The sequence below is a fragment of the Loxodonta africana genome, chromosome 25 (genome assembly GCF_030014295.1).
Source record: "Loxodonta africana isolate mLoxAfr1 chromosome 25, mLoxAfr1.hap2, whole genome shotgun sequence".
NCBI lineage: Eukaryota > Metazoa > Chordata > Mammalia > Proboscidea > Elephantidae > Loxodonta > Loxodonta africana.
The window spans coordinates 55,468,247-55,493,590 of NC_087366.1; the positions used below are offsets into that span (position 1 = coordinate 55,468,247).

At 43.9% G+C, this 25,344-nt stretch overlaps 1 protein-coding gene across 2 annotated transcripts in view; it reads right to left on the reverse strand.

Annotated features, from left to right (window-relative positions):
• MTARC2 (mitochondrial amidoxime reducing component 2) overlaps positions 1-25,344 on the reverse strand; it is a 44,527-nt gene that overhangs the window by 16,127 nt on the left and 3,056 nt on the right. For both annotated transcript variants that reach the window (XM_064276889.1, XM_064276888.1), the window contains exons 2-4: positions 18,489-18,662; positions 8,479-8,641; positions 6,724-6,864 (exon numbers count right to left, since the gene is read on the reverse strand). In XM_064276889.1, the coding sequence (XP_064132959.1) occupies positions 6,724-6,864; positions 8,479-8,641; positions 18,489-18,662 (478 nt within the window). The remainder of the gene's footprint in view (positions 1-6,723; positions 6,865-8,478; positions 8,642-18,488; positions 18,663-25,344) is intronic.

A 25,344-nucleotide genomic window follows, 5' to 3' on the forward strand; every position in this document is an offset into this window, starting at 1 on the left:
GGGATTGCTGGATCATATGGTATTTCTATTTCTTGCTTTTTAACGAAGCACCATATCATTTTTCAAAATAGTTGTAGCATTTTGCATTCCCACCAGCAGTGCATAATAGTTGCAATCTCCCCGCAGCCTCTCCATCATTTGTTATTTTCTGTTTTTTTTTGATTCGTGCCAGTAATGCTGGGGTGAGATGGTTTCTCATTGTGGTTTTGATCTGCATTTCTCTAATAGCTAGTGTTCACCAGCATTTCCTCATGTATATGTTAGCTGTTGGAATGTCTTCTTTAATGAAGAGCCTGTTCATATCCTTTGCCCATTTTTTAATTGGATTACTTGTCTTTTTGTCGTAGAGGTATTGGATTTTCCTGTAGATTTTAGAGATTAGGCCTTCGTCAGGATTTTCATAGCCAAATTTTTTTTCCTAGTCTGTAGGTTCTCTTTTTACTCTTTTGGTGAAGTCTTTTGTGGAACATAAATGTTTAATTTTTAGAAGATCCAAGCTATCTAGCTTATCTTCTGGTGTTTGTGTATTGTTAGTTATGGTTTGTAACCTGTTAATGCCATGTATTAGGGCCTCTAGAGTTGATCCTATTTTTTCTTCCGTGACCTTTATAATTTTTGGTTTTATATTTAGGCTTTGGTCCATTTCAAATTAGTTTCTGTGGATGGTGTGAGGTATGAGTCCTCTTTCATTTCAGATGGATAGCCAGGGGGCAAGTCCTTACGCTGCACACTAGCTTTGTGACCCTGGGCAAGTCACACCACCTTCCCTGAGCCTCAGTTTCCTCCTCTGTGAAGAAGGAGCAAAAACATCACCTGCCTCAAGCTTTTTGCACCACGACCCACAGCAAAAAAATCATTTTACATTACTTCATAATACTGTCACACATGCACACGCAGATCGCCTGTGATTTAAAGAAAGTTTTGCCAAGTACTACTTAACCTTTGTGTTTGTCGTTAGTCTGATATTTGCTATTCTACTCTATTCCATTTTATTTTTTTAAGTGCTGGTCATGGCCTATGACCCATTGCCATTGAGTCAATTCCTACTCACAGCAACCCTACAAGACAGAGTAGAACTGTCCCATAGGGTTTCCAAGGCTGCAATCTTTATGGAAGCAGACTGCCCCATCCTTCTCCTGTGAAGCAGCTGGTGGGTTCAAGCCACCGACCGTTTGGTTAGCAGCCAAGCACTTAACCACTGCACCACCAGGCTCCTCATGGCCCACTAAACTGATATTACAGCCCAAGAGTGGATTGTGACCAGCAATTCGGAAAGGGGAACCGTGAAGATCAAATGAGACAATGCATGTGGTGTGCCTGGCACAGCACCTGCTACCTAGTAGGCAATCAATACATGTGAGCTAAAACTACTGTGTTTCCACTTGCAATTATTATTGCTACTTCAGAGATCCCTGAAGCCAGGGAGGGGTTGACACTTTTACCCAGGGGCACAGGCTTCGTATCTATGCACCCAAATAAAATCCTAACTCACCCCAACTCAGGTCACTGGGAACTAGAAAGACCGCTGATGGTGATTTGCAAAAATTGTGTTTTCCAACAGCTGGGTAGAACAGTACTGCTAAGACAGCCAGTGAGTGGTGGGGCTGGGATTCAAATCACAGCTGCCTGGCTTCAAAATCTCCTGCATCTCTAGAAGCTTCTTTGAGAAGCACTTCCTGAATGACAGGTAATACACTGAGTTTCCCGAAAGCCCCTCCACAGTTCTTTCAGCATTGGGAGTAACAACTGAGACAAAAACAAGACACCGCACACAACAGTCAAGAACAGAAACACTATGGTGACATTAAAAGCATCAACGGTTGTCAGGGGCTCAGGGGAAGGGGGCAGGATGAATAGGTAAAGTACGGGGCATTTTTAGGGCAGTGACACTATTCTGTACAGTACTGCAATGGTGGACATATGACATTATGCATTCGTCAAAACCCATAGGACCGTACGACACAAAGAGTGAACTCTAGTGGACTTTAGTTAACAATAATTCATCAATATTAGTTCATCAGCAGTACCAAATGGACCACCTGAGGTTAATAAGGGGTGGGGGAGGGGGACTGGGAAGTCAGTACTTTCTCTGCAATTTTCTATAAACCTCTAACTGCTCTGAAAAATAAAGTCTACTTAAATTTTCTTTTCTTTGAACAGAAAGACAGCCAAATCCTGTTCACCAGGAGGACAGCGACCAAAGTTCAGGAAATACTGACCCCGCAATAGCCTGCTACAGAGCTAAGAAGTGCTGGTTAATTTTATTCTTTCTAAACCTCATACCTCTGCACTCTTCGCACACAAACACGGTACCGGCCCAAGCGAAGCAGGCTTCTAAAACCTGCCTAACGTTCTCAGGTACGTGGAAAATGTGCAAAGCACTTTGGGTCACAAAGAGTCAATACAGCACCGTGCATTTCCCGCTGCTGTATAATTTTGCAATAAACAAAAGCCTGAATTTTTGCACCATGCTTAGGTTTGCAGTTTTTTTTTTTATTTGTTGGTTTATTAAATATTCACATATATTATCCATTAATATTTAATAGGGCCCCACTAATTGATAGGGCGTACTTGTGTAATGGCGCCAGGTAGACAGGTTAATGCTACTGACCCTTAACTACCAGATTTCCTCATTTAAGGGAGAAGAAATGACAACGTTAGCATCATTTGATAGGCAGATTTTTTTTTTTTTTTATTAAATGTCCACAGTTGGGGAACTCTTTCATAGAAATAAGAGAGCTCTACTTCATTTATTATATCTGTAAACCCATCACAATGGGTACGGAACGCAGGAATAAAACAAAAAATGGACTGTTTATGGGAACACAAAGTCATTTAAAATTTTATTATTCAAAAGAAAAAAAAAGTCTGCCCATTCAAGTTGCCTAAGAGAGCATGAATAGGCTTGCGTTAGCCTTGGGTTTCCATTCGCTCATTACAGAAAAGCAAAATCTTCGGCCAGGCATGAGAAAATCTTTCTTCTTATATCCCTGGCTCAAGATCTTAAACTAAAATTAATACCAAAACAACTCACCCTTCGACGGAGACATGTCAGAAAAACTTACTCCGCAAAAGGAAGCTTCTCAGGAAATAGTGGACGATTCTTGTGGAGGGACATTGCTTCATGAACAAATTTCTAATCCAGATCCTAGGAAAATTTTATTCAGGGCTGAAAAAGTATTTTAATGACCTGGGACTTAGGTGCAGCTCAACTGGACAACTCGGGGAACTAGCAAAGGGAGAAACAAGCAGATTCACCGGGAAGAAATGAGGCTTACTGAGTCCATAGGTAGTGCAGATGGCTAACGTGCTCGGCCGCTAATCAAAAAATTGGCAGTTCGAGAGTCTACCCACAGGGCACCTTGGAAGAAAGGCCTGGTAATATACTTGTGAAAAATTAGCCATTCAAAACCGTATGAAGCGCAGTTTCACTCTGACACACATGGAGGTGCCATGAGTCGAAATGGACTCCAGGCAACTGGTAGTGAGGCTTACTTGTCAGGGCCTCTCACTTGCACCGCCCCTTTTCAAGGCCTTGCTCCTCATTTTGTTTTTATTTTCTTTTTCTTAAAGAGGACCTCCCCTTTAAAAAAAAAAAAAAATCATATAAACTTCAGGTCCCAGGAAATCTAGATTTACTTCTGGGGAGAAAAACAGTTCCGGTCCTTTCCCTTGGGACGAAACCAACCCTGCTCCAGATTCTGAAATATTCGTGGGCGCCTCTCACACCTCTGGGCCTGCCGACTGGCTGTTGTCCTTGCCCACAGTGACCCCCACTCGCCCTCGTCTACACGCACAGGACACCGTTCCCAGCCCTTCTTCAGAGTTCAGGCCACACTGCACGGCCTCTGTGGGGCTCGGTCTGATCCCTCCCGCCCGACACCTCTTCCCTAGGCATATTTAACCCATTCCTGTTTCTAAGCATCCCTGGCACCTTCTGACCATGTGCTTTAAAGCACTTCTCACACTTTTCCCATTGCTTTGTGGCCACGCCTCTCACCATGCTGAAAACTTCTGAAGGGTAGGATCCACATCTTTTCATCTCTGTACCCAGGGGTCCCAGACACACCGCCTGGCACCCAGGGACAGGGGTGCACCTACAGAAAACAGCGCCTACGGCAAGCACCGAAACTGTGCCCCTGCAGGGCTGTGGCCAGGGGGATGAGCGCCCGGGGGCAACCTCTAAGTCGTACCCCCCCATTTTAAAAATGAGTAGACATTGATAGCAGTCACTCGTCAGCAGAAACGTCTCCCCCCTTCTGGTCCAGCTGCCTCAGTCAGGCGCCTTTCATCTTTGTGGCACCTCAGAACGTCCTGCGGTGCATCACCTGGTGCCCCCTCGGACTTGCACAAGGAGGCAAATGCCCACCTCTACCCCCCTTGCTATACCTCTGTGCCCCGTCCAAACATCTGACACCCATCTTTTAGATAACTTCGCCATAATGATAAACCCACTGCTGTCAATCCTGATTCACAGCGACCCTACAGTCTCAGCTCAAAAATACAAGTCAAGCTTGTTAATCTTTTACTTAACACATGACGGCGCTGCTTGAAAATTACGACTATACCTTCCTTGCTTTCACTGATGAAAGTTGGTCTATGATGTACTCAAAGTCATTTTTTTCAGTTCCTTCTCTTTTAACACTCAGCACAGCAAGATCACACAGTGTGTCTTGACCCATAAACCAAAAATAACCCATCACCGTAGTAGAGTCAATTCCAACTTATAGCAACCCTATAGGACAGGGTAGAACAGCCCCACAGGGTTTCCAAGGAACAGCTGGTGGATTTGAACTGCAGACCTTTTGGTTAGCGGCCAAACTCTTAACCACTACGCCAACAGGGTTTCCCCTTGGCCCATACCCCGCCCCTAGAAAAAAAACATTGCCATTGAGTTGATTCTGACTCATAGCAACCCTATAGGACAGACTAGAACTGCCCCATGGAGTTTCCAAGGAGCAGCTGGTAGATTTGAACTGCTGACCTTCTGGTTAGCAGTCGAGCTCTTAAGCCACTGTGCCACCAGAGTCCCATGGATGCTCTCAAACACAAAAGTATTAGTGTTAACTTGCCGAATGATCTCTCACAGCTGGCGCAGTGGAAACTGCGATGATTAATGGAAACTGCTCAGTGGCACCCCCACTTCGAGTGGTGCCCAGGGCATGCAGCATACCCGCCATACTTAGAGACGCCTCTGCAAACACCCGATAAATGGCATTTGTAGTTGTTACCTTCCATGCTCAGAAAGTTTAGCCCACCCCACCCCACAATGCTTAATATGTCTGATGTTTCATATTATAAACCAACACTCAGTTCTATGCATTGATGTACAGATCTCAGGTCACTACTGGGCTCTGGTGTGGTTATCCCTATGAGGCCATAAGGGAGTGTCCTTGAAGAGAGAGGACATTTCTGGTGTCAGTCACATGGGAGAGAATGTATGCCTCCTGGGAAAGAACTGGGGCCACTGCATGGAATGCCAGGGGACACCGTTCACAGCTCAACTCCTTTATCCTTCTGGGCCCCACTTTGGAGTCTAGTGCTTCCAGGAGTCTCAGATCTTTCAGGGCACTCCTATGTGGTACAGATGAGTAAACCACACCTGTGTGTCACACTACTGAGTTTTCTGTTTTCTTCATATTAATTTTCCTTTAGTTATGCCTGAGCTACCATTATATATTCTAGCATAGTCTTAAAATTGACATTGCCAAGAATCTCATTCTATTTGGATCAACCATCAACATCCATGGAAGTGGCAGTTAAGAAATCAAGCAATGTTTTGTATTGGGCAAATCTTCTGCAAAAGGCCTCTTCAAAAGTATTAAAAAGCAAGATGCCACTTTGGTGACTAAGGCGTCTGACTCAAGACAAACCAAAAAAATCCACACCCGCTGCTGTCAGTCAATTCTGACTCATAGCGACAGAGAAGAACTGTCCCACAGGGTTTCTAAAAAGCGCCTGGTGGATTCAAACTACTGACCTCTTGGTTAGCAGCTGGAGCTCTTTGAATTGCCTCATACTCGTGTGAAAGTTGGGTAGTGAAAACGGAAGACAGAAGAAGAATTGAAACTTTCAAACTGCGGTGTTGGCAAAAAATATTCAATATACTGTAGATTGCCAAAAGAAAGAACAAATCTGTCTTAGAAGAAATACAGCCAGAATGTTCCTTAGAAGCAGGGATAGCAAGACTTTGTTTCATTTACTTAGGACATCATCAGGAAAGACCAAATGCTAGAAAAAGTCATCATGTTTGGTAAAGTAGGGGGACAACGAAAACGAGGGAAACCCTCAATGAGATGGATTGCCACAATAGCCTCGACAGTGGGCTCAAACATACCCAAGATCATGAAAATGGTGCAGGACCGGGCACAGGACCGGGCAACTTTTCATTCTATTATACATAAAGTCACCCTCAGTAGGAGGCAACTGTGTGGCAACTAACATAGCAAAGGAAGTCTCAGACTTGTTTAAATTTAGAGCTGGGATTGTCTCCTCGGGTCCAGAGCACTAAATGGGAATCAGCGCCCCCCTGAGGCCAGTGAAGTGATGGCATCAGCAATATAGAAAAACTCCACCAGGTTAAGGTGAATCTTGGGGAAGAAGAGGTCTTCTCCACTGCCAACCTTGGAGGAGCTGAGTTAGCACTCCAAAGGAGACAGCAGTTCCCTGAACATCTAGAACAGCACATCCGAACACGACGCATAAAGGCAGTGGGCTGCTTACCTCATCAAAAGGGCCGCAGCCCGTCACTATGATATTTGGCCGGAAATGCTCCATTTTTGCTTTCTTCTCCAGCCTGGTGTTCAGATCTGCCAGGGAGGCTTCTGAGAGAACCAAAATTGGGCTGCAGTCCGGGTAGGCCACCTGTACCAAGAACACAGCATAATCAGGCCTCACTGTCCCCTGAAATCGCTTAGACCAACTGCAAAGCTAAGCAGAGCCCAGAAGCAAGATTACTTGAGTACAGAAGAGTGGTGTCCAGCAGAGAGAGGTGATACTGTGGGGCTAGGAACAGCCAGGTAAGTGCTGGAGTATGGGTCCTGCCTGCTAAGCCTCCATGGGGCTCTCCATGTCTGCACTCAATTGGAGGCAGCAGGCAGGGCTCAAGCCAAAGATGCCTCCCAGGCCTCATATTTCTTGGTCCTCATGCCAGCTCCCTACACAGTGCCCCTTCCATATCCTTATCAAACAGGGGACGGGCCTGCTGCCAGTCAACTCTGTTATTGTTGTGGTGTGCCATCAAGTCAATTCCAACTCATTGCGACCCCAAATGACAGAGCAGAATTGCCCCGTAGAGCTTCCTGCACTGTAATCTTTATCAGAGATCGCCAGGTCTTTCTCCCGTGGACTCACTGGAGGGTTCCAACTGCCGACCTTTTGGTTAGCAGCTAAGCATTTAAACATTGCCCCACCAGTCAGCTCTACTCTAGTAATAATCGCTTTCGACAACAGCCATTCACTCAACAAATATTTATTGAGCACCAACCATGTCCTAGGCACTGTGCCAGGTGGGGAAACATCAGTGAACAAAGGCAAAAAAACCCTGCCCTTGAACTCAAAGTGGACAAAGATCAAGTTTCCTTCCATCTTTATCTCCTGCCCCTCTTCCTCCCCCATCACCCACAGCAGAGCTCCCACACCCTGCACACATTCAACCCAATTGACCCAAGGACTCCCACACTTCACTCCAAATGCTTAGCTCCAGGGAGCCTAGGTGACTGAGACGGAGAGAACAACGTAACTACTACTTTCAACTATCCAGGACTGAAGAACCCAGTTTAGAAAAATATCCAAGTCTTTTGGTTCTCCCCTCGTTTTTGAATTCTATCTAAACGGGATAAAAATAAAGCAATCACTAAAAAAAAAAAAAAAAAAGCTGCCATCAAGGAGCTTATCATTTAGGGGACCTGGGAAGAAAAAGGTACTTGTAGCTTTTTACATCTTATCTCACTGCAGAACCAGGGCATTGGTCTTTGGGCCTTAACTGGCAGAGAGCGCAGTACTCTTTAAAACAAGATGCCTTCAGAAATCCTTGCCTTGTAATTTCAGGGTACCTAGATTCAGCCCCAAGCAAAAGTCTCACCTTTGCCTCCCACACTAGTTTCTTTCTGAGTTCACTGTGTACCTGGCAGCGCAAAGCTGGAAACCAGGGAGCCACCCTTGACTTCTCCCTCCACTATCTCCCCTATTCAATCCTGATTCAATCCATACTCAAATCCTTACCTGAATAAGGATTACTGAATAAGGGTTGAATAGTACCCATATTCAAACCTTAGAGACTCCACTTTTGAAATATTTCTTCTCCCTCTCCATTCCCTGTGTCTCTGCCCGGGTTGTGCCCTCATTAACACTCACTCAGGCCATTACAATACATACTCTCCTAACTGGTTTCTGAAGACAGACTCTTTGTCAGCCAAGAAAGGAGCCAGAAAGAGGAGGGTGCCCGTAGAAGTGAAGAGAAACTCACCGTAAGCTTACCTCATAATTCTGTACAGAAGGAGACAAGATTTTCTCTGATTGTCTCCCCTTCATGTTTGTTTCAAACTGAACCAGCCTGAAAGGTTCTGTTTTCAAGAAGTTGGTAAACCACTGAGCTGCCTCGTCGCCACAGTCCCTGCCCTTAATGTCAAGCCCGAATACCCTGGAAGGGTCACAAGAAAACACCACGGTTACTAACATCAACACATTGAGTGATGGTGTGCAATGGAATAGCCGGACTGTTGCAGCTTGACTACCCCAGAAGGCTTGTAAGCGGTCCTTTGGCAGAAGGTGGGCGGAACAGAAGAGGAGGGGGACTAGGGCAGAATGTGCTCTAGAAAAATGCTTCTCAGACTCTACTGTGCAGGCCAGTCAGCTGGAGATGCAGTTAAAATGCAGATTCTGACAGCAGCCAAAAGTGGAAACAACACAAGTGTCTCTCAGGAGTTGAATGGATAAATAAAATGTGGTATATGAAGTTCTGATACATGCTACCACATGGAGGAACCCTGAAAACATGATGCTGAGTGAAATAAGTCAGTCACAAAAGCACAAATACTGTACGACCCCACTTACGTGAATTATCTAGACTAGGCAGAGGCATAGAGGCCAAAGTTAATTAGTGATTACCAGGGGCTGGGGGAGGACAAAATGGGGAATTACTGCTCAGTGGGTACTGAGTTTCTGTTGGAGGTGATGAGAAACACACGAAGATGAAGAGTGGTGATGGCTATACAACATGGTGAATGAAATTAATGTCACTGAGTTGTACACTTAAGAATGGTTAGCTGAACCCCCGTGCACCTGGTGACCCATAACCGTGGTCTGGCAGAGCCTTCTTACCCTCTTGCCTCCTCACTCATCTACTGTCAAATCCTGATGCCATTGTATTAGCAGTTCTTGGACCTCTTCCTTCTCTCCAAACCCCCTTTTTGGAGCCATTGTTTAGCCTCTGTTTAATTCTTGGCTAGGACTTCACAGACATCTCATGGTCCTTGCCTGAACTTTGGCCTTTCCTCTAAAACTCTCCTGGAACCAACCAGTCTCTTACTTCAACAGACTTGATGCCACTGGTCAGCAGTTCCTTAAGCTCCTGCTCCTGGGTTCAGCACGGCCCGTCAACTTCTTCAGAACAGCACTGCATGTAACGTATGCACTTCTACCCCTCAGCTTCCACCTACGCAGGTAAGCTTTGAAAAGTAGAGAGCACCCAACAAGGTAAGGGGATACTAATTATAAAACACCCCTTTCCACTCCTGAAAATTATTTCTCTGCTAATCCTCACTGTCCCCCATCCCTGAAACAGACCGCATGTATCTATTCCTCCATCCTTCAACCTTCAATTCTTTCAGAACTTTCTGTAAAATACACTTTCTTTCACATTTTGACACAAAATGTTCCATCATCAACATCCCATGAAAAAATTTGACTTTCACTATGTAAGTACATTCTAACTTCATTAGTTAGCAGTTTAATAATTCACAAGGCAAAAATAACCTACCAAAAATTACTTCTTGGTTAGGTGCCATTGAGTTGGTTCCAACCCACAGTGACCCTACATACAACAGAACAACACACTGCTCGGTCATTCGCCATCTTCACAGTCCTAGTTATGCTTGAGCTCAGTGTTGCAGTCACTATGCCAATCCATCTCATTGAGGCTCTTCCTCTTTTTCGCTGATGTTCTACTTTACCAAGCATGATGTCCTTCGAGAGAGACTGGTCCCTTCTGATAACATGTCCAAAGTTATGTGAGATGTAGTCTCGCCATCCTTGCATCTAAGGAGCATTCTGGCCATACTTATTCCAAGACAGATTTGCTTATTCCTCTGGCAGTCCATGGTATATTCAATATTCTTCTCCAACAGCACAATTCAAAGGCATCTATTCTTCTTCAGTCTTCCTTATTCATCATCCAGCTTTCACATGCATATGAGGCAACTGAAAACACCATGGTGTGGGTCAGGTTCACCTTGGTCTTCCAGGTGACATCGTTGCTTTTCAACACTCTAAAGAGGTCTTTTGCAGCAGACTTGCCCAATGCAATGCATCTTTTTGCTTTCTTGACTGCTGCTTCCATGAGAGCTGATTGTAGATCCAAGTAAAATGAAATCCTTGACAACCTCAAACTTTTCTCTGTTTACCATGAAGTTGCTTATTGGTCCAATTGTGAGGATTTTTATTTCCTGACTCGACGGCAGTGGGTTTGGCTTTTTGGGTTTTATATTGAGGTATAATCCACACTGAAGGCTGCAGTCTTTGATTTTCATCAGTAAGTGCTTCAAGTCCCCTTCACTTTCCACAAGCAAGGCCGTGTGTGTCATCTGCATAACACAGGTTGTTAAGGAGTCTTCCTTCAATCCTAATGCCCTGTTGTTCTTCATATAGTCCAGCTTCTTGTATTATACAGATTGAATAGGTATGGTGAAAGGATACAACCCTGACACACACCTTTCCTGACTTTAAACCACACAGTATCCCCTTGCTCTGTTTGAACAACTGCCTCTTGATCTATGTATAGGTTCCTTATGAGCATAATTAAGTGTTCTGGAATTCCTGTTCTTTGAAATGTCATCCATAATTTGTTATGATCCACACAGTCGAATGCCTTTGCATAGTCAGTAAAATGTAGGTAAACATCTTTCTGGCATTCTCTGCTTTCAGCCAGGATCCATCTGACATCAGCAAAGATATCCATGGTTCCATGTCCTCTTGTGAATCCAGCTTGAATTTCTGGCGGTTGCCTGTCGATATACTGCTGCAGCCGCTTTTGAATGATCTTCAGCAAAATTTTGCTTGCGTGTGATATTAATGACATTGTTTGATAATTTCCATATTCTGTTGCATCATCTTTCTTGGGAATAGGCATAAATACCGATCTCTTCCAGCCGGTTGGCCACGTAGCTGTCTTCCAAATTTCATGGCATAGACGAGTGAGCACCTCCAGCCCTGCATCCATTTGCTGAAACATCTCAATTGGTATTCTGTCAGTTCCCGGAGCCTTGTTTTTTGTCAATGCCTTCAGTGCAGCTTGAACTTCTCCCTTCAATACCATTGGTTCCTGATCATATGTTACCTCCTGAAATGGCTGAACATCAATCAATTCTTTTTGGTATAGTGGCTCTGTGTATTCCTTCTATCTTCTTTTGATGCTTCCTGCATCGTTTAATATTTTCCCTGTAGAATCCTTCAAAATTGCAACTCGAGGCTTGGATTTTTTCTTCAGTTCTTTCAGCTTCAGAAATGCTGAGTGTGCTCTTTCCTTTTGGTTTTCTATCTTCAGGTCTTTGCACATGTCATCATAGTATTTTACTTTGTCTTCTCAAGCCGTCCTTTGAAATCTTCTGTTCAGCTCTTTTACTTCATCATTTCTTCCACTCCCTTTAGCTACTTGGTATTCAACAGCAAATTTCAGAGTCTCTTCTGACATCCATTTTGGTCTTTTCTTTCTTTCCTGTCTTTTTAATGGCCTCTTGCTTTCTTCATGTATGATGTCCTTGATGTAATTCAGTCATTAGTGTTCAATGTGTCAAATTTCTTCTTGAGATGGTCTCTAAATTCAGGTGGGCTATACTCAAGGTCATACTTTGGCTTTTGTGGGCTTATTCTAATTTTCTTCAGTTTCCACTTGAACTTGCATATGAGCAATTGATGGTCTCTTCTGCAGTTGGCCCCAGCCTTGTTCTGACTGATGATATTGAGCTTTTCCATCATATCTTTCCAGAGATGTAGTCCATTTGACTCCTGTGTATTCCATTTGGTGAGGTCCACATACATAGTCACCATTTATGTTGGTGAAAAAAGGTATTTGCAATGAAGAAGTCTGACTTGCAAAATTCTATTATGCAATCTCCCCCAACATTTCTATCACCAAGACCATATTTTCCAACTACCAATCCTTCTTTGTTTCCAACTTTCGCATTCCAATCACCAGTAATTATCAGTGCATCCTGGTTGCACATTTGATCAATTTCAGACTGCAGAAAACCCAAAAACCAAACCCACTGCCATTAAGTAGATTCCAAGTCATAGCGACCCTATAGGACAGAGTAGAACTGCCCGATAGTTCCCAAGGAGTGCCTAGAGGACTCGAACTGCCCACCTCTTGGTTAGCAGCTGTAGCACTTAACCACTACACCACCAGGATTTCCCAGACTGCAGAAGCCAGTTAAAATCTTCAATTTCTTCGTCTTTGGCCTTACTGGTTGGCGTGTAAATTTGAATAATAGTCATATTAACTGGTCTTCCTTGTACGGATATTATCTTATCACCAACAGCTTGGTACTTCAGGACAGATGTTGAAATTTTCTTTTTGATGATGAATGCAACGCTGTTCCTCTTCAAGTTGTCATTCCTGGCATAGTAGACCATATGATTGTCAGATTCGAAATGATCAATACCAGTCCATTTCAGCTCACTAGTGCCTATATCTATGTTTATGTGTTCCATTTCATTTTTGACGATTTCCAGTTTTCCTAGATTCATACTTAGTACATTCCATGTTCAGATTATCAATGAATGTTTGCAGCTGTTTCTTCTCATTTTGAGTCATGCCATATGAGCAGATGAAGGTTCCAAAAGCTTGACTCCATCCACATCATTAAGGTTGACTCTACTTTGAGGAGGCAGCTATTCCTCAGTTGTATTTTGAATACCTTCCAACCTGAGGGGCTCATCTTCCAACACTGTATCAGACAATGTTCCACTGCTATTCATAAGGTTTTCACTGGCTAATTCTTTTCAGAAGTAGACCACCAGTTCCTTCTTCCTAGTCCGTCTTAGTCCTGAAGCTCAGCTGAAACCTGTCTGCCATGAGTGACCCTGCTGATATTTGAATACCGGTAGCATAGCTTCCAGCACCACAACAACATGAAAGCCCCCACAGTACAACAAACTGACAGATACATGGGGGACTCAATAAATATGGTGAAACAGTATAGCCCTGACACACACCTTTCCTTATTTTCAGCAATGCAGTATCTCCCTGTTCTGTGAATGACTGCCTCTTAGTCTATGTACCAGTTCTTCTCTGGAATTCCCACTCTTCACAATGTTATCCATAATTTGTTATGATCCACACAGTCAAATGTCTCCACATAGTCAATAAAACACAGGCAAACATCTTCTTGATATTCCCTGCTTTCAGCCAAGACCCATCTGACATCAACAATGATATCCCTTGTTCCACGTCCTCTTCTGAACCTGGCTTGAATTTCTAGCAGTTCCCTGTTGATGTACTGCTGCAAACGTTTTTTAATTCTCTTCAGCAAAATCTTACCTGTGTTTGATATTAACGATATCATTCCATAATTTCCACACTCTGTTGGATCATCTTTCTTTGGACTGGGCATAAATATGGATCTCTTCTAGCCAGCTGGCCAAGTAGGTGTCTTTCAAATTTCTTGGCGTAGATGAGTAAGCACTTTCAGCTCTATAATATAATCAGCGGTCAATATACTTGTAGCTGAATGAAAGCCAGCTGGAGAAATCACTTCTGTTTTAAAACTGACTTAGTGTTCAGTTACAAAGATATAAAACTTGTGTTAGACTACCCAAGTTTAAAGTTATTTCTTCCTTCCTCCAACTTTAAAACATAAACTTGGCCTTTTTAGACAAAAACCTCTCAAATTCTTGTGATAATCAAGAAAACTTATTGGTCTATATTCACTCAAAAAAATTGCCACCACAAAGGGTGGACAGGGAAGACTGATAATGAGACACTAACAACGAAAGTTAAAAAAGAAAGCCTACCATGGCATTTCAGCCTTGTCCATATGCCTGTGTTAAGGGATTTCCTTTTCTTCTTTCTGACTTGAGCTCATTTTATTTTAGGCTCTGGTGAGCTCACCATGGTAATCACTCTGTTACTTACCATCTACTTTATATCACTTCTTCTGTTTTTACCAGTTCTCATGGCAGGCACCCCATTAAAGAGAAATTATAATACAGGCTGCACTAGCTGCAGTACATCTAAGGAGAGGTGATGATGACATCTTCCCCCTTGGTGTCAATCCAAATGTACAGCTCCCTGCGTCTGGTTTCTCCAAATCACCAGGGCTTTGGGGCCTTCATTCCCACCACATTCAGAAATACAGAATGAATGGATACAAGAAAGAGCTTCATTGGGTGACTGTCAGACTCGGATCAGTCCCAACTGGGTCCTCCTCTTTCTCCCCAGGGAGGGTTTGTGTCTCCCTAGAGTTCTGCCTGTTTAGCAAGGGAAATCACCTGGAGGGAAACATTTGCTTAATCTGGGTGACAAAGTGAGTCTGCCAGGCAACATCCACGTCTGTCTCTCGACACATCAAGGAAGCATTTTCCCTGAGCTTCTGGTGTCCTCCAGTCAAGTGGAGATGGCTACAGTTTTCCTCTTCAGTAAATGTATTTGCTCAAAACCCATCAGTCATGGAAAATCTTTTTTCCTTTCTGTGCATAGGAGTGACACAGTGGTTAAACACTTGGCTGCTAACCAAAAGGCGAGCAGTTCAAATCCACCAGCCACTCCTTGGAAACCCTATGAGGCAGTTCTACTCTGTCCTATAGGGTTGCTATGAGTTGGAATTGACTTGATGGCAACGGGTTTGGTTTCTTTACAAGTACATAGGAGTTAAGAGCAAAAGCCTAAGAGGCAGGTGGATTCAAATTCCAGCTCCACCTTTGCAGGATAGTGACCGAAGTCTTGGTTTCCTCACTGCTAAAGTGGAATTAACGATAACCACCTTATAAGTTTGCTAAGTTCCTAGGCGGTGCAAATAGTTACTGCGCTTCACTGCTAACCAAAGGTGCCTCAAATGAAAAGCCTGGCGATCTACTTCCCAAAAATCACGCACTGAAGACCCTGATGAGCACTGTTCTACTCTGACACACATAGGTTTGCCATGAGTCGGAACTGACTAGAAGGGAACTGGATTTTTAGCTTGCTAAGATAATTAACCAAAATATTCTATTCGGCGAGATACTTCTTCGGATGTTTTAAGATTAGGAAGCTTAAGTGTTAGCTCAGACACTTTGCTCACGAAAGAGTAAGATTAGGGCCCAGGGATCAATCTTAGCCTCTCCTCTGAGCCCTAGGATCTTGGGACACCACTTCTTTTTCACATACTTAAACTTTTTTCAAAAGTTCTAATGGTTAAAAACATGCTGAATGAAATAAGTCATCTCAAAAGGGTAAATATGTGTGATCTCACTTATATGAAATATCTAGAACAGGCAAATGTATAGAGACCAGGGGTGGGTGGACGGGAGGAGGAAAGAGGGAGTCATTGCTTGTGGGCACTAGCTTCCGTTAAGGGTGATGGGAAAGCCTGGAACTGGATCGTGGTGATGGTTGCTCGACATGATGCACACAGTAATGTCACTGAGTTTTTACATGTAAATAATATTGAATTGGCAATAACTGCCCCATAGGGTTTCTGAGGAGCGGCTGGTGGATTCAAACTGCCCACCTTTTGGTTAGCAGCCAAGCTCTTAACCGCTGTACCACCAGGGCTCCAATTTATATATACATACATTTGTTGTTGCGTTAGGTGCCTTCGAGTCGGCTCCGACTCATAGCAACCCTACGTACTACAGAATGAAACACTGCCTGGTCCTGCGCCATGCTCATAATCATTGTTACGCTTAAGCCCATTGTTGCAGCCACTGTGTCAATCCAGCTGATTGAGGGTCTTCCTCTTTTTCGCTGACCTTCTACTTTACCAAGCATTATGTCCTTCTCCAGGGACTGATCCCTCCTGATAACATGTCGAAAGTATGTAAGACGTGTTAGCGCCATCCTTGCTTCTAAGGAGCATCCTGGTTGTACTCCTTCCAAGACAGATTTGTTCATTCTTCTGGCAGTCCGTGGTATATTCAATATTCTTCGTCAACACCACAATTCAAAGATGTCACCTCTTCTTTGGTCTTCCTTATTCATTGTCCTGCTTTTGCATGCATATGAGGTGATTGAAAATACCATGGCTTGGGTCAGGTGCACCTTAGTGTACAAGGTGACATCCTTGCTTTTCAACACTTTAAAGGGACCTTTTGCAGCAGATTTGCCCAATGCAATGCATCTTTTGATTTCTTGACTGCTGCTTCCATGGCTGTTGATTGTAGATCTAAGTAGAACGAAATCCTCGACAACTTCAATCTTATATATATATATATACACACACACATACATAGACATATCTACACGCATATACATATACACACACATACACATATATACATAAACCAAAAAAAAACAAACCCAGTGCCGTCGAGTCGATTCTGACTCATAGTGACCCTACAGGACAGAGTAGAACTGCCCCATAGAGTTTCCAAGGAGTACCTGGCGGATTCAAACTGCCGACCCTTTGGTTAGCAGCCATAGCACTTAACCACTATGCCACCAAGGTTTCCACACATATACATACACACATATATACATATACATACATACACAGATATACATACATATACACACATACACATACACACATACATACATGCACACACATATATATGTACACTCATAATTTTTTTTTTTAAGTCCCATTGGTTAGAAAGGAATACAGAGCACCCATGATGAACACCTGAGCCTCTAAGCCTTCGTGATAGCACTGGGCAAGACATGGAACTTGGCAGTCCTGCAGAGAGTCCCATCACTGACAGGAAGCCAGGCCTGAGGCAGGTCCCTAGACCAGTCATGGAAATCCTCTTACCCTACTCCTCCCAACAACACCTTAGTCTCAGACCCAGGCCTCAGAGGCATCTTAAAAAGCTCCAGCATCCTTGTCACCAGCCCTGAGATTCAGCTGGTACAGGCCCCACTTACTCCCTTGACTGCCTGGCTGAAGGGTCGGCAATTTTGAATAAATGTCCATCGACTCAAATGAAAGGAGACAGGGCCTAAAGACTAGCACATTTTGCCCCCTCTACACTCTGAATCGCTGTGGGGTAAAGAATTTAACTTTACCCAAAGAATTTGGTCTTTGCCCCAGGTTCCTGAGAGAGAATTTTAAACCCCTGGAATTTCTTTCTTGAATAATTGAGGTGTCTTTTGTTATCTAAGCTTCCAGACCATACCTGAGGGTTTACGCTAGCAAGGAGACTCAGGTGAGGGATGGCCAGGCCAGAAAGACCACCTCTGGATGGCTGGCCTAGGGGGAGGTGGCATGATTCGGTCAATCATGTCTACTTAATGAGACTCCAATAAAGGCTATGGACAGGGACACACCAAGGGCTCCTGGTTGGCAAAAGACTGTGATGTCCTTGGGAGGGTAGCACACCCTTTGGGACATGGAAGCTCCGCAGTGGAAACCCTCCCAGACCTTGTCCTATGCAGCTCTTCATTGTAGCCTTTTTTCCTGCAAAATAACTATAATTGTAAGTATAGCTCTTTCCCTGAGTTCTGTGAGTCGTTCCAGTAAATTATTGAACCCAAAGGAGTGTTGGAAGCCAAAAGAGCAGAATTGAGGGGAACTGGGAGCCCCTGAGCTTACAGCTTGTATCCTGAAGGGGTAGAAGGAACCCCCGAATCTGTATCCAGCAGGTCAGAAGTGAGGGAGCCAGGGTGGAGGGAGCAAGCTTGTGCCCGGCAGCCTGATGGAGTAGTGGGAAAATGCTGAATTTGTAGCCAGCAGGTAAGAAGTGAGGGTGTCGTGAGGACTCCCAAGCTTATGGCTGGCATCTGACATCTTGGGCAGAATTGGCAGTCTGTGCCCTTGAACTTGTGAGCTCTGACCTAGCTCCAGGTGGCTCGGGTCAGAGGAAGAAGTGCCGCCTGTGCTGCTGGTGTCAGAAACGAAGTGGCAGAGAAGTGAGAAAGTGGGGATTTTGATTTAGGCTGATTTGCTCTTATCCTCTTAACCACGCACTCCTGTCTGACCACTGTCTTGACCCCAAATCCAGACTGGACTTCTCTTAAGTATTCCCTTTACCAATGTCATCTTCTGCTCTACAAACTGTAGCAAGATAGAATGCAGGGAAGACCCTAAAGAACATCCGGGTCTATTGCAGTCCTTGGATGCCCCCACACAGAGCACCTGCAGTCCTGGAGTGCATTTGAAGAGGGCAGCTTGCTAGGCAAAGCCAGCTGATCCATGCCCGGGGCCTCCAGGATCAGACGGTTGTTCTCATAGGTGATAGAGACCAGCACGAGGCGAGGCTCCTGACGGGCAGTGACCATGTGTCCATCTTCCTTAATCACTAGCCAAAACCTACAGAGGAAAAACCAGGGCAGGCTCAGAACACACTCTTCCACCCTCTCAATAGCTTCCTTCTACTTTCTGCTTCATTAAAACCCTCAACCAACTTGGGACACAACAATTTTTTTCTAGGTAATTATCCAGGTCTGGCTAAATTCTTTGAGTCCAAAAGTTGATGCCCCCAAAAGGAGCTTGTTTGGTGGAAACAACCCTGGAGGAGAGGGTCTGGCCAATGTTTGGAAATGTCCAGTTACAAAACCCCAGAAAACAAGGCTGGTTTAACGGTCTTTTCTCACGGCTTAAGCAACCATGTTATTTAGTTTGGGATTCTACTTTGGTGAGAAGCTCCCCTGGGCCTGTTAAACACCTCTGTGAGGCCCTGGGAGAAGCAAAATATCTTCCAGGTCTTTTTGTTGTGAAACAAGATGAGATTGGCCAACACTACTGGCTCAAGCGGCATGGAACCCTAGACAAAGTCTTGTAATGTTCCTGACCCCAACAAAACCGTAACCCCTTGCTGTTGAGTCAACTCCGACTCATTGTGACTCTACAGGACAGAGTAGAACTGCCCCATAAAGTTTCCAAGAAGCGCCTGATGGATTCAAACTGCCAACACTTTGGTTAGCAGCCATCACTGCTGGTGGTGCAGTGGTTAAGAGCTCCGCTGCTAACCAAAAAGTCAGCAGTTCAAATCTACCAGCTGCTCCTTGGAAACCCTATTGGGCTGTTCTACTCTGTTCCAGAGGGTTGCTATGAGTCGGAATCAATTCGCCGGCAATGCGTTTCCTGACACCAAGAGGATCCAAATTAGTCTCTACTCTGTTTAACTTGCTGTAGCATGTGGATCCTACATGGAGAACTTTCTGAGCAGGTTTTCTTCTTCACGCACACTGTTAGGAGTTGAATTGTGTCCCCCCAGAAGGTTTGTTCAAGTCCTAATCCCAGTACCTATGAATGTGACCTCATTTGGAAACAAGGTCTTTACAGATATAATCATGTTAAGATGAAGTCACACTGGAGTAGCGTGGGCCCTGATCCAGTGTGACTGGAGTCTTTACAAGAAGAGGAGACGAGACACAGACACGCACGGAGAAGATGGCAATGGAGATGGGGGCAGAGATCGCAGTGATGCTGCCACAAGCCGAGGAACACCCGGGGTTACCAGAAGCTAGGAGAGAAAAGAATGGACCTTTCCTAGAGCCCTCAGATGGAACATGGCCCTGCCAACACTTCAATTTTGAACTTCTAGTTTCCAGAACTAGAAGGGAACAAAATTCTGTTGTTTTAAGCCACCCAGTTGTAGTAATTTATTATGGAAACCCTTGTTGTTGTTGTTGTTGTTAGGTGCTGTCGAGTTGGTTCCGACTCATAGTGACCCTATGCACAACAGAATGAAATGCTGCTGGGTCCTGCGCCATCCTTACAATCATTGTCATGCTTGAGCCCATTGCTACAGCCACTGTGTCAATCCACCTCGTTGAGGTTCTTCCTCTTTTCTGCTGACCCCGTACTCTGCCAAGCACGATGTCCTTCTCCAGGGACTTATCCCTCCAGACAACATGTCCAAAGTATGTAAGACGCAGTCTCACCATCCTTGCTTCTAAGGAGTATTCTGTTCATACTTCTTCCAGGACAGATTTGTTTGTTCTTTTGGCAGCCCATGGTATATTCAATATTCTTCGCCAACACCACAATTCAAAGGCGTCAATTCTTCTTCAGTCTTCCTTATTCATTGTCCAGCTTTCACATGCATATGTTGTGATTGAAAATACCATGGCCTGGGTCAGGCGCACCTTAGTCTTCAAGGTGACATCTTTGCTTTTTAACACCTTAAAGAGGTCTTTTGCAGCAGATTTGCCTAATGCAATGCATCATTTGATATCTTGACTGCTGCTTCCATGGCTGTTGATTGTGGATTCAAGTAAAATGAAATCCTTGACAACTTCAGTCTTTTCTCCGTTTATCATGATGTTCTTCACTGGTCCAGTTGTGAGGATTTTTGTTTTCCTTATGTTGAGGTGTAATCCACACTGAAGGCTGTGGTCTTTGATCTTCATTAGTAAGTGCTTCAAGTCCTTTTCACTTTCAGCAAGCAAGGTTGTATCATCTGCATAACACAGGTTGTTAATGAGTCTTTCTCCAATCTTGATGCCCTGTTCTTCTTTATATACTTCAGCTTCTCGTATTATTTGCTCAGCATACAGATTGAATAGTTATGGTGAAAGAATACAACCCTGGTGCACACCTTTCCTGACTTTAAACCAATCAGTATCCCCTTGTTCTGTCCGAACAATTGCCTCTTGATCTATGTAAAGGTTCCTCATGAGCACAAGTAAATGTTCTGGAATTCCCATTTTTTGCAGTGTTATCCATAATCTGTTACGATCCACACAGTCGAATGCCTTTGCATATTCAAGAAAACACAGGTAAACGTCCTTCTGGTATTCTCTGCTTTTAGCCAGGATCCATCTGACATCAGCAATGATATCCATGGTTCCACATCCTCTTCCGAAACCAGCCTGAATTTCTGGCAGTTCCCTGTCGATATACTGCTGTAGCCGCTTTTGAATGATCTTCAGCAAAATTTTGCTTGTGTGTGATATTAATGATATTGTTCTATAATTTCCGCATTTGGTTCGATCACCTTTCTTGGGAATACTCATAAATACGGATCTCTTCCAGTCGGTTGGCCAGGAAGCTGTCTTCCATATTTCTTGGCATAGACGAGTGAGCACCTCCAGTGCTGCATCCACTTGTTGAAACATCTCAGTTGATATTCTGTCAATTCCTGGAGACTTGTTTTTCGCCAATGCCTTCAGAGCAGCTTGGACTTCTTCCTTCAGTACCATCAGTTCCTGATCGTATGCTACCTTTGAAATGGCAACATCAACTAATTCTTTTTTGGTATAATGACTGTGTGTATTCCTTCCATCTTCTTTTGATGCTTCCTGCATCATTTAATATTTTCCCCATAGAATCCTTCACTATTGCAACTTGAGGCTTGAATTTTTCCCTCAGTTCTTTCAGCTTGAGAAACGTGGAGTGTGTTCTTCTCTTTTGGTTTTCTATCTCCACCTCTTTGCACATGTCATTATAAATACTTTACTTTGTCTTCTTGAGCAGTCCTTTGAAATCTTCTGTTCAGTTCTTTTACTTCATCACTTCTTCCTTTTGCTTTAACTGCTCCATGTTCGTAAGCAAGTTTCAGGGTCTCCTCTGACATCCATGTTGGTCTTTTCTTTCTTTCCTGTCTTTTCAGTGACCTCTCACCTTCTTCATGTATGATGTCCTTGATGTCATTCCACAACTCGTCTGGTCTTCGGTCACTAGTGTTCAATGCATCAAATCTACTCTTCAGATGGTCTCTAAATTCAGGTGGGATATACTCAAGGTCGTATTTTGGCTCTCATGGACTTGCTCTGATTTTCTTCAGTTTCAGCTTGAACTTGCATATGAGCAATTGATGGTCTGTTCCACAGTCGGCCCCTGGCCTTGTTCTGACTGACGATATTGAGATTTTCCATCGTCTCTTTCTACAAACGTAGTCAATTTGATTCCTGTGTGTTCCATCTGGCGAGGTCCATGTATATAAAAAAAATATATATATTTTTTTTTTATGTATATAGTCGCCATTTATGTTGGTGAAACAAAGTATTTGCAATGAAGAAGTTGTTGGTCTTGCAACATTCTATCATCCGATCTCCAGCATTGTTTCTATCACCAAGACCATATTTTCGACCAACTACCGATCCTTCTTCTTTGTTTCCAACTTTCACATTCCAATCACCAGTAATTATCAATGCATCCTGATTGCATGTTCAATCAATTTCAGACTGCAGCAGCTGATAAAAATCTTCAATTTCTTCATCTTTGGCCTTAATGGCAACACTAGGAAACTAATTATCACAAACTATATGGGATCAAACTGACAACAGCAACTCGAAAGAATAGATAAGAAGCTTAGGGGGCAGTGGGTTTATGTTAATGTGGGAGGAACAATTCAGAAAAGGAGGGTGATACTGGTTGTACAACTTGAAGAGAATGTAATCAACGTCACTGAATTTAACATGTAGAAACTGTTAAACGGGTGTTTGTTCTGCTGGGTACATTCTGAACACCAACAAAAAAATACGAGAAAATACTTTTGTTTAATAACAGGAATAGGCAAATAGAGAGAGACCAAAGTTTATCAGTGGTTACCAGGGGCAGAAGGAAGGGGAAGAAAAACCACCATGTGGGAAGCAGTGCGTTTCAGCTTAGAGTGATGGTTGCATAACAGATTAATGTAATTGACGTCACTAAGCTGGACGTCTGAAAAATGATGAGTTGGCATATGCCGTGCTATATATACTTTTCCAAAAAAAAGAAAGAAAAAGCTGTTGAGGCTACTTATGTACAACCAAAACAAACATCTCACGGGGTTTGTTTTCTTGGTTTGGAGTTTAGGATCATAGTTTCAAGGGACATCCCAATCAATTGGTCTAATACAGTTTCTCAGTACCTCTCTTCTGTTAGTTTGTTGCATAGTGACTGGGATCATAAAAGCTAGCAAGCAGCCATCCAAGGTGCAACAACTGGTCTCCATTCACCCGAAGCAACAGAGGCAGAAGGAGAATCAGGAACTGGAGATGGAATTTAACCGTGTGTCTGGTTGCCTCTATGAACAATTGCCTCCTTTGCCATGAGACGAGAAGAACTGCATGGAGCCCAGCTACCCTTACTGAACCCACAGGAAGGGTGTAGCTCTATAGAAGAATCCTGATCAAAAGAGGGGAAAATGTGGAACAGATATTCTAATTGTCAATGGAATCCAGACTTTTAGGAGCCACTGAGGCTGAAATGAACCACTGAAACTACTGCCCTAAAATAATATTTAAACTTTAAACCTCAAAACAAAACTATCCTCATGTCTTCTTTGAATCAAAAAATGGCTTATCTTAATTAGTAAAGTACATCTGCTTTGAGTATTGTGCTCTTTTAAAGAATTGTCTATGTGATGTCAAATTGACAGTCAACTGGAAAGGTTCAATGGATCACTTAGGGGGTAGTGGGTTTAAGGTATTGGTGTAGTAATTTGAAAAAGGATAGCAAGAATGGTACCACGGCTTGAAGAATATAACTAAAGTCACTGAATTGTACATGGAGAAATTGTTGAAATGGTGTATCTTTGGCTGTGTATACTTTCACCAAAATAATAGTAATAATAATAAAACAAAGAGGTGAAAATAGCAGTGTATCAGAAATACACAATATTTAAAAAAAATAAAAAAAGGTTTCTCTCTAAACACTGTAAAAAAATAAAAACCCTACAAATGTATCTAGTATGTGTAAACTTGGTCATATAACCAAATAAATATAATAATTAGAAAAAAAAAAAGACAGCCCCTTCTGGAATAAGGGGTAGCCCCTCCCCAGGAGACATTTCAAAACACGACTGGAGCACACTGGAGATGTCCGAAGTAACCTATGACGCCATCTAATACGGGGTGCAGGGAGCCCCGTGCTGCCCTTCCTGACCTGGTACGTGGTTTCTCACCTGGAGCCCCCGTGTCAGGCAGAGTCCCTGTCAGGTGTTGTCTAACCTGTCCTCTCCCTGCAACCCAGCCAGCAGACAATGGCTAGCAGCTGTGCCCTGCTGACTGGCACGGTGTTGGTGCAAGGGTGTGGCAGTGGTGGAGGTAACGTGTGAAGGCATTTTGGTAGCGGTCTTGTCTGCTCCCTTCCTACCAGCTGGCAATGCTGGGCAGTACCAGATCCCCACCCTTCCAAGGGGGCCCCTCTTTTCTAGGCATCTTGCTTATCTCTGTAACCTAAGGACTTCCTGCCTACTTTTTCACAGCCCTTTTTCCGTTGAGGCCGGGCCCCATTCCTTACTTCCAGCTTCATCCTTGGGTGCAGAGTTCTGGGTAACCCTGATATAGTTAACACCCCAAAGGCCCGTACCCTTAAATTCCAACACGTCCCACCTCTAGACAAGATGACTTCTGAGATCTGCCCATGACGAGACACATGTCCGAAGAAGAGTGACACCCATGTTTGTACATCATTTTGACAGTCAGCCCCTCCCTGGGCTGAGTCTTCTCATCTCCCCGCCATTCCCCCAGTATTAGCCCTTCCTTTGGAAACCCTGGTGGCATAGGGGTTAAGAGATATGGCCGCTAACCAGAACATCAACAGTTCGAATCCATCAGGTGCTCTTTGAAAGTTCTATTGGGGCAGTTCTACTGTGTCCTATAGGGTCGCTATGAGTTGGAATCCACTCAATGCCAGTGGGCTTTGGTTTTTTCTGGCTCGCAGTCCCCGCCCTGAGCTCCAGGCTGTTGTATAATCCTGTGGCAGGTAACTTCTGGGAGTTAACAGCAGGAAGCTATAGTTAAAGGTTTTGTGCTAATAACTGCAATGTCAAGTGGCAACTTGCAGAATAACACAGGACGCCACAAAGGTCAAAGGCTGTCTTCTGTGACATCCCCCATCCACCCTCGGGAGCCCCTGAGGGCCTGGGTAGTGACACCCAGTGAATTAACAATTCGCTCTGTTCTGCTGATCTGAAGGAAAGGGTAAGCCTGGAGAGTGGATTTTTTCACGAGAAGGTTAGCACAAGCTAGGCAGTAATAGGGAACACCAGCACCTTGACTTTACACCTAAAACACGAGTATGTGATATAGGGACCTGTGCAGGAGCCGAAGAACAACAG